This window comes from Arachis duranensis, chromosome 2, assembly GCF_000817695.3.
Source record: "Arachis duranensis cultivar V14167 chromosome 2, aradu.V14167.gnm2.J7QH, whole genome shotgun sequence".
In the NCBI taxonomy this organism is placed as follows: domain Eukaryota; kingdom Viridiplantae; phylum Streptophyta; class Magnoliopsida; order Fabales; family Fabaceae; genus Arachis; species Arachis duranensis.
The window spans coordinates 81402783-81412312 of record NC_029773.3 but is presented as its reverse complement, the minus strand read 5'-3'; the positions used below and the strand labels follow the sequence as shown (position 1 = coordinate 81412312).

Genomic DNA, 9530 nt, shown 5'->3' with positions numbered 1-9530 from the left:
TAATTATAATCTAATATAAATCTTAAAATATATTCGAAATTTAAAACACTACATAAAATATCATCAACAAAATACATATGATTTTATCAAAATCCAAACTCAAGTTAAATAGTAATAAAAACATATCTAAATATAAATCTCACATCATGGTTTATCAGTCATCAAAATCTGCAAGAACTTGTTGCAAATCTGCGTCAGTGGGATGATCTGCGTCAGTGGGATGATCTTCACCTTCATTCTCATCCTGTTGAGTAGAAGAATCAAGAGATGCAGCATAAAGACCACTACTACCACCGTCATTTTGATATAAATCAGCATCAATTTCACCTAATAAAATACACATGTTATCATTATATTATAAACTAACAACATTCTAATAAATCATTAGAAACTACATATACTATACTCACGCAATAAGTCATCCACATTACTAGGAAGATCGGGCTCTTTCTCTACAATCTCTTCAGTCACCCAAAAGTCAACTTGACTGATGCTTTCATAATTAATTGCATCAAATTGTGTCTTTTGCTTTCTTTTTTCTTTTTCCTTCCTAAAAAGTTAAATACAATATATGAAGATTTAATAATTTACAAATTTGTTATGATAAAGATTACAAATGAAACAATATGATATTTCATGAAACATATATTACCTGGATTTAAGACGCAAATTATAGGTAACATAAACAATGTCATTCAGTCTATCATGCTCCAATCTATTTCTTCTTTTTGTATGAATCTGGTAAAAAAGACTCCAATTTATCTCACACCCAAAAGAAGCAGATGCTTGGCTAAGAATGCGAACAACTATCTTTTGTAAACATTGAGCAGAGCCTCCGAATAACCTCCACCATTCATCTACCAATTATAAAACCATAACATATTAGAAGATATTAATTAAGAACATAGGAGCCTAAAAGAAGTTACTATTAATTAAACAAATATTCAGCCATATTCTTACCAAGCATAAGTTCAGATGCAGCTCGAATAGCTTCTTGTCTATCAAAACTTTCCTTCCGATCTCTATATAAATGTATTTCTTTCATTGCCTGAACTGAATCCAAATTGTTACACTTGCAATACAAGATAACAAGATCAAGCAAACCTCGCATGACATCAGGTGCTTCTTTATAATTTTCATTAAAAAAGAATTTAGGATTCAGGAAGTAAGCTGCCGCATGAAGATCTTTCTTCAAATGCTTGTCCCATCTTGAGTTGATAATATCTGGAAAAATGGCGTCATCACAGCATTAAACGGAATTTTACAATCCAAAAGCCACCGAACAAACTGTTTATCAACCTCGTGTATCGCCTCTTTATTTTGTAAAACACTTTTAATACTTGGTTGAGCTCCTGGAGTTGTTCTTGGTACAAACATAGGAGGAATGACTTTGGCTTTTTTCTTTGGATCACCTCCAACTCCTTGCTGATTCGAAGTACGCTGCTGTTTCTATTCTTCTTGAGCTATTGCCTCATCAATTGCATCCTCTACCTCATCACCACCCTCTTCACCAAAACTTACTTTTCTTTTCTTTTTGTTGGTCTGAATTTCTTTCAACAAACTTTCCATCTGTTTTTTCACATCATATGGAACTTTAGGACATTTTTTTATGTCTCCAGTAATCTTTGCTAGATGTTTCTTCATCCTGTGAATTTCACCTCCATTGAAAATTTGTAGACAAAATAAACATTGATATTGTGGTTTTCCATTCACCGTTTATAGAGCAACATATTTCCAAGCTAAACCTGTTTTTTCCCATAGGTTAAAAGAACCTTGTGACTGACTATCATTAGTACTACGGGAATTAGGATTAGCAGCATCATCATTCGAAATAGGAGGATCCACAGGCATGTTATTATTCACAGAAACATTGTTATCAACAGTTGCTTCTTGATTAATACTATTTTCCATAACTAAAATTAATAACAGCCACAACACAATGAAAATTAACAGCGTGAAAATTAACCATGTTCTTAACCTAAAGTAAGAGCCAAACACAATGAAAATTAACAGCATGTTCTTAACCACAACACAAGACCATATCTGCCTACATCATTCAGCCATTTAACACAACACAATTCTGCCTAGTGTCTACAGCATTCAGCTATTCAACACAACACAATTTTGCCTATAGCATTCAGCCATTCAACAATATTACAAAATAGAGTAAGTTTCCACTTTCGAGCCTTAACAAAACACCAAAACAGAGTAACAAATTAACAATTACAAAACAGCAAAACACAAAAACATCAACATTAAGCGTTCTGGAATCAAAACCATACATTCTAATTTCTAACATAGAAGATGAAACAGAGAAGATAAAATAGAGGAGTCACTCACCTGGGTGCTGACGAAGCGAAGACCAGCAAAGACGAAGTGAGTGGCCAGCAAAGACGAAGCGGCGGTGCTAAGGACCAGGCGACGGCGGTGGCGCTAACGACCTGAGGACCACAGGCTACTGGGCTGGGAATGTTTCGGAGGGCTAGGGTTAGTGAGAGTGTGAGACTGAGATAAATGAATGGGGGAAGAGACCAGGCGACGGCGGTGGCGCTGACGACCTGAGAACCCCGGTGACGGCGGTGGCTACTTGGCTGGGATTTGGGAATGCTTTAGAGGGCTAGGGTTAGTGAGAGTGTGAGACTGAGATGAATGAATGGGGGAAGAGACCAGGCGGCGGCGGTGGCGCTGACGATCTGAAAACCCCGGCGACAGCGGTGGCTACTGGGCTGGGATTTGGGAATGCTTCCAGAGGGCTAGGGTTAGTGAGAATGGAAGAAGGGGGTTCACGAGTGGTAACCGGGTCGGGTTTCTTTTTTTTTAAAGAATTAAAAACGGCGCCGTTTTAATGTTTTAGAGGAACCAACCGGTCACCGGTCCGGTCCAACCGGCCAATTTTCAGTCGGTTCACTGATTTCTTTATGGTTTTTTCTCTAGTGGTTATTAAAAAAGATCAAATTGTTTACATTGTTGGTTCGTAATTAAACCGGTTAAACTGGTTGGTCCGATCCAATTTTCAGAACCTTGCTTTCAACTTTTAACTTTCTCATTCTAATTTCTTTATCCTCGCCAAAAAGATGGGCAAGTGTTGTACATTGATTGCACTCTTTCTTCAATTTCTCACTCTTAGCTTAATGCTTATTCAAAGGGTTTCAACAGTTAAACAAGTAATATTACTTGAACTACACATATTTTTATTTTTTTTATACATGTCCCTACCATAAAATTTGTTGAAGTGTACATTCAATAAATATGATTTGTGATTAAAAACTATTTTAATAGACAAAATTTAAATTAATTTTTATAAATATTATTATTATAAAGCATGACACATCATTATCATTAAGTTAGATAATTATCAACTTCTTTTATGATCAATTAAAAACCACCGAAGCCAAAAAAGAACAAATAGAGAGGGAGAGCGTGAAACCATATTGGAAACCTCCATAGACACGTGACCCTCACCAATATTTTTGAGCTTGATTTTTTTAGATCTGTAACTCCAATAAAAAATTTAATTATATAAAAGTGTTTATATCTTTCTTATCTACACGTTGGCGTTACTTTTGTTTGGTGAAAGCTAATGATGACGTAGCTCCTTTCCTCTGAGTTCGGTCAATTGGAGTTCTAAAAGGCACTGATAATTTCTGACGTTTTTCTCTTCAACAACTTGCTCAGAAAGTTTCTATGGAGTTTCCGTTGTTGTGATTTCTACACGGAGATATGGTTTGATAATTTTATAATTATTTAAAGTGAATTAGATGAATGAATGTTGGTTTGATTGATTATCGTTTGAGTTTATGTTGAACTATTGTTGTTTGCTTGAGATTTTGGGTCGACTATGAATGAACGGCCAGCTGGAGTGTTTTGATGATTTTTGGACTGAAATATTATTAAGGATAAAGTATAAATTGGCGAGGTGTGATAACAGAGAGATTAAATTAAAAGTTGTGAAAAATTGGTAATCGAAAGACTCAAAATGGATTAAAAATACAAGTAATATTTTAAAAGGGAAGGGTTAAGGGTTTTGGTTTTGGTATAAGAGAAAGATTAATATTTAAACTTTATTTTTGAAAAGTAACACTGTATTTGTATATAAAAATCGAGATACAATTTGTAATTATATAAGTTTTCGGGCATTTTGGATAATAAATAAAGTATGGGGTAAAAATGGGTATTTTATAAAAGTTCAGGTTATTTTTATAAATATGAAAATAAGTGAAGGTTCGAATATAATTTTATAAAATATTAAGATTAAAAAATAGAATATTAAAAAATTCCTGATTTAGAAAATAATTAATAAAAGTTTAAAAATAAGATTTTATAAACTAAGTTTTAAGAAAAATATGTATATATATTATTTATTTATCATTAAATTACTCCATTTATATTATTGTTAATATTTTATTATAAAATTAATTAATAGAGATATTATTAATATTATTATAAGTCAGAGAAAAACAAATAGAGTGGTCCTAAAAGCTTTAAAAAATGCAGACTTAATTAAAGTACTCTATAATTTTTTTTTATAAGACACTTAGGGAAAGGTGAGGAAATAATGCAGAGATAAATTATATTATGGATGATAAGAAAAGAAAGAAAAAAAATATTGAAGAACCTCTGCCACAGAAGAGCAGAAAGCAAATATTAAAAGAATTTAAAAGAATCCTGCCAAAGGAGGGCAAAGCATAGAAAAAAAAGAAAGAAAGAAAAAAAAAATAAGATAAGCATAGATATGGTGGTAAGTCCACCGAGATTTGCTTTCCAGAGATATATCGGCCACTCTAGGGGATGGTCGCACCTGTAAGACAGAGGTTGCTTACAGAGATTATAGCACTGAAAGCCAAACTCAGACAAAGCTTGCTAAGTTAAATCGAAATATAATTCAATAAATAACAGAGAATAAAAGAATTAAAGAATAAAAGAAACTAAAAGAAATATCTGCCACAGGAGAGTAGAAAACAAAGAATAAAAGAATTTGATGAACGTCTGCCATAGGAGAGCAGATAGAAAAGAATGTATTAATTAAAGGGATCTCTGCCATAGTAAAGCAGAGAGCAAAGATTAAAAGAGAGTTGAGTGCTATTTGTGCCTTAGTGCCAAGTGTCTAGTGGGGACGGCGATGCGTAACGCTCACTTGATACTATATGGACAGCTTAGTGGAGATAGCGATGTGTAATGCTCACTGGAGAGACCGAAAGGAAGGTTCCCCGATGATGATGGCGATGCGTAACGCTCATGGAAGGGACGTTGGCTAAGATAGGGACGGCGATACGAAATGCTTATATCAGGACCAGTGTCGAAAATCGGACAACAAACCAACACATGAGCTCATGGCCTGTATAGAACTAAACATGCATCATACTTCTTTACGCATATTTGTTTGTGATTGTGTTTTCTATGATTGTGTATTTTTGTGATTGGATTCTATGTTTTGTAAGGCTGCGTTTGTTTACAAAGATAGGACACTGAGACAGTGACACAGAAACACAGAATCATGTTTGGCAGAGGAGACATAGATAGAGACAATGTGTCCAGAAACACTGAATTAATGTATTTTATGTCCATCTTGACAGGAAAGACACGGAGACACTACCAAGGGACACAACTTATTTTTCATTTTTTCTTTTATTATTCTTATTAATTTTTCATGATTATATTTTTTATTATTATATTTTTTATCTCATTTTTTTAAATAAAAAATGAGAATAAATTGAATTTTCATATTTGTTCTAATTTATCACCAAATAGAATACAAGAACACAAAATTTTGTATCTCTGTCCTTCAGTGTCTTGTCCTATTCTATTTTCAGTGTCTTGTCTTGTCCTGTTCTAAAAAACAAACGCAACCTAATTGCTAAGTTGGATTATACTTTGTTGATTGTTGTTATTGACTGGAAACATAATGAAACGAACTTAACTTTTAACACTGACCCTACTAAGAACTCCCCAGTTCTTACCCTCTATTTTCTCCCTTTTCAGCTATAGGTGCGAAGGTTTAGTGCGGAGTTACAGGAGTACAGAAGATTCTGTTCACGAGTTGAGTTGTTAGAATTTATTTTTCCCTCGTCGTTTATTTTTTTTTTAGAGGGGTAGGATTTGTTTTGAGAATCTTTAAATAAGTATATGTATTTAATACTATATATAAATACTTTTATGATTAAGTGATTGAAAATAAAGTCTCCTCTCGTCTTCTTAATTAAAGTTTCGGTTCGTATTCACGAAAGCTCAATATTAAATAAAGATGGTATAAAATAAAAATGTTCAGAGATAAATAACGCCTAAACTTTTAGTACGATAATGAAGTACTAAAAGTTAAGGTGTACACTCCCTAGCTAAGCATCGAAAATCAACAACTTTAGAAGCAAAAGACATACTTTTACATCTATGTTAGTGATTAGAAAATTTCTTCTTGCTCGAGTTTGGTTTCAGCACATTTCACATTTAACTCCGTGTCTTCGTCTTTGTAGAAAAAATTTGGAATATGACACTTTCTGGATTCGGTGGTGATAAAATTAAAAGCTACATAAGACAGGTAGTTTGTCGGTCTCTCTCTTATATATATATATATATGATTCATATTCTTTTGAATGTCATATTCTAGACTTGTATTTATCATGCTTTAGCAAGTTGCAAGTAATTATATTTTGAGTTAAATCTCAAAATAATCCTTGAATTAACACTCGAATCTTAAAGTAATCCTTGAAATTAATAATTATTTAAATTTGTCTCCGAAATTGTTCTTCAAAACTCACAATAGTCCTTAAAATAATTTTCGTCTATCCTCATTATTGGAGACCACTAAAAACAACGTTGTTTTATTCTTTATCCTTTTTCCTTCCCTTTCTCCGTTGTTTTATTCTTTCTCGGTTCTTCTTTCCTTTTTCCTTCCCTTTCTCCATTTCTAATTTCCCTACGATCCTTTTTTCGTTCTCCTTCCCTTTCTCCATTTCCTATTTTCCTTTCTCCTTCTCCTTCTCTTTCTCCATTTCCAACTTTCCTACTCTCCTTTTTCTTCTCCAACCCATTCTCAATTTCTCTTTTCCTTTTTCTCCTTCCCTTAGAATCCTTTTTTCCTTCCTCAACCCTTACCCAATTTCTCTTTTCTTTTCCGGTCCTTTTTTCCTTCCTCAACCCAATTCAAAACAATAATTTGTTAATTTGCAGAAAAATAATGAAAAATGAAGAGAATTATCACCCTTTTTCTGAGAGGAAATAAATTATGATTTTCTTCTTTGAAGCTCTATTGCCTTTTCAGCCTTTTATAATGTTTCTAATTTTCAAATTCCATTTTTCTAATGAAGTAAATTTTGTTTTATTCATCTGAATTTTGTATGTGTTATTTTTTTTCATGATCATCACAAAGCTTAGCCAATTTAATTCGATTATTGTATTTGAATTTTCAATATTTTGTGAATTGGATACAATTTAAAAGAGAAGGAAAGAGGAAAATAAAGGGAAAAGCTGGATTTTCTTTTGTTTTAAATAAATATAAAATGATCTAGTTTTAGTGTCGACTCGAGGACAATTTCAAAAATAAATTTGAATAATTATTAATTTGAGAGATTAGCCTCGAGTGTAAGTTCAAATTACTCTGGGATTTAACTCTTATATTTTTTACCGGCTGTAAGTGTTTTTTTTTCTTCCACTTTAATCTAGTAATTATATTTTTTACCTGTAAGATGAATTGTTATTACAATTATTATTTCGTTTATTTGTTATATGTTCAACAGATAAAGAAATCAATGGTAGCAGCGGAGGCAGACATGCTAGGGGATCTGCTGGCCAAGCACCCTTGAATGTCCTTGGCTCTCCCAACCCTAAAAACTGATGAGAGATGCAAAGTGTTTATGCATTGTGTAATTAAGGAGAAACCCCTTCCAAAAGGTAACTAAAATTATATTGAATTGAACCAAGCAGGTTTTCCTGTGTGCATTCTAAAAAATATCCATAACAGTAAGTAAAATTAAAACTAACATCTAAATCAAAGAAATCAGTGTAACAGTCTCAAAACAGATCCCAGATAAAAAGAACGAACAGATCACAAGAAAACGAAAAAAAAGATTAAAAAGAAACTTATGCGGTGAGAAGGACGGCGCCGCCATTGTCCTTGATCTTCTTCTCAGCGAGCTTGGAAATAAGCTTAGCCTTGACGACAACAGGCTGGTTGTGAGGGAGCACACCTTTTCCCAAGACCTTGAAGTAACCGTTCTGCGTGACATCGATCAACGGAGCCTTCTTCTCCTGGGAAGCCTTATCCTTCACCTCTTGCGGGACGAGTGACCAGAGTTGGTCAATGTTGACGGTTGGACAGTAAAACTTGTTGCGATGCTTGTTGAAGTAGCGCATACCTACCTTACCGAAGTATCCGGGATGGTACTTGTCAAATAGGATTCGGTGGTGGTGCATGCCACCGGCGTTACCACGACCTCCAGGATGCTTGCGGTGCTTTCCGATACGACCGTGCCCAGCGCTCACGTGACCGCGCTTCTTGCGATTCTTCTTCAAGCGGGTTGTCATTTTCAATCGAATGTGAAGTGAACGCAGGGCTCGGCGGACAGAGATAGCAGATTAGGGTTTGGGTGTTTAGGAGTATTTTATAATTGGGTGAGGAGCTTTTACTGTTATGGGCTTGAGCCGTGTGGGCTGACCTTAGATTCTACCAAAATAATTTAATTGTGAAAATTGGATCTTTATCTTTTGGGTGCCGAAAATAAAAGAAACCGAAACTAAGGGGCAGTCGAAAATGATTTAATTTATTTGACTAAATTTTTAATTTATTTGACTAAATTTTTATCTAATTGCTCTTAATTATCAACTTTCGACTGCACCTGAATTTTCACCTAAAAAAATTAGTTTTGCGTAATATACTATTAATCATATAAAAATATACAAAAGATGTCGAAAAAGTAATATTTTTTTAATTAATATACCTTTTAAATTTCATGCAGAACTTAATGCTTTATCTCTTAAAAATAGTCTCCCAAATTCACATTTTAAAGCTTTTGAAAAATCTCTACGTAGTATTTTATAAATACATAAGAAAATATCTACCAAAATTTCTATTATCTTTTCAAAAAATCATTTAGGAATTATGATGAGCTTACAATCAATTCACGCTTCTTATCCTAAGATATCATTTAATTTCTATACACCAATTCACAAACAAATCTTATATTTAGTTAAAAAAAATATAAAAAACTAATTTTTAATTACTCAATATTAATTAATTTTTTTTAATTATAAAAATTCTCACTTTTTTAAAAATTTAAAATTTATAATTTATAATTTAAAATGTAAGTATAAAAATTTAAAATTTATAATTTAAAATTTAATATTTAAAATAAATTAATATTAACTAATAAAAACTAATTTCTTAGCATTACACGCACATATATTACTCTTTTACAGATTGACATCTTTTCTAAAATAAAAATTAATTAGTCTCTGTTGTGTAAATCAATCAAGAGCAAGTCATAATATTCATGAACATTATGTTTTATGCTGCGTTTGTTTGATGGAACACAGACATT

General features: G+C 32.9%; 2 protein-coding genes across 2 annotated transcripts; both read right to left on the bottom strand.

The window, feature by feature from the left end:
• Positions 1–154: 154 nt before the first annotated feature.
• Positions 155–2759, bottom strand: LOC127744976 (uncharacterized). The gene is made up of 5 exons (XM_052257897.1): positions 2341–2759; positions 961–1569; positions 653–857; positions 411–550; positions 155–327 (listed from the first exon to the last, which is right to left on the bottom strand). Exons 2-5 carry the CDS (start codon positions 1109–1111, stop codon positions 155–157), a joined length of 669 nt encoding a protein of 222 aa, XP_052113857.1. The 5' UTR covers positions 1112–1569; positions 2341–2759.
• A 5126-nt stretch (positions 2760–7885) lies between these two features.
• On the bottom strand, positions 7886–8605 carry LOC107475146 (60S ribosomal protein L27a-3). The gene has a single exon (XM_016094764.3). It carries the CDS (start codon positions 8515–8517, stop codon positions 8074–8076), a length of 444 nt encoding a protein of 147 aa, XP_015950250.1. The 5' UTR covers positions 8518–8605; the 3' UTR covers positions 7886–8073.
• Between the last annotated feature and the right edge of the window lie 925 nt (positions 8606–9530).

Coding starts and splice junctions, on each gene's coding strand:
- LOC107475146 (XM_016094764.3), bottom strand. CDS start 8,517: ATGACAACCCGCTTGAAGAAGAATCGCAAGAAGCGCGGTCACGTGAGC.
- LOC127744976 (XM_052257897.1), bottom strand. CDS start 1,111: ATGCGAGGTTTGCTTGATCTTGTTATCTTGTATTGCAAGTGTAACAAT. Junction 858..960: donor TGCATCTGAACTTATGCTTG/GTAAGAATATGG, acceptor TATAATTGGTAG/ATGAATGGTGGAGGTTATTC. Junction 328..410: donor TAATGTGGATGACTTATTGC/GTGAGTATAGTA, acceptor GTATTTTATTAG/GTGAAATTGATGCTGATTTA.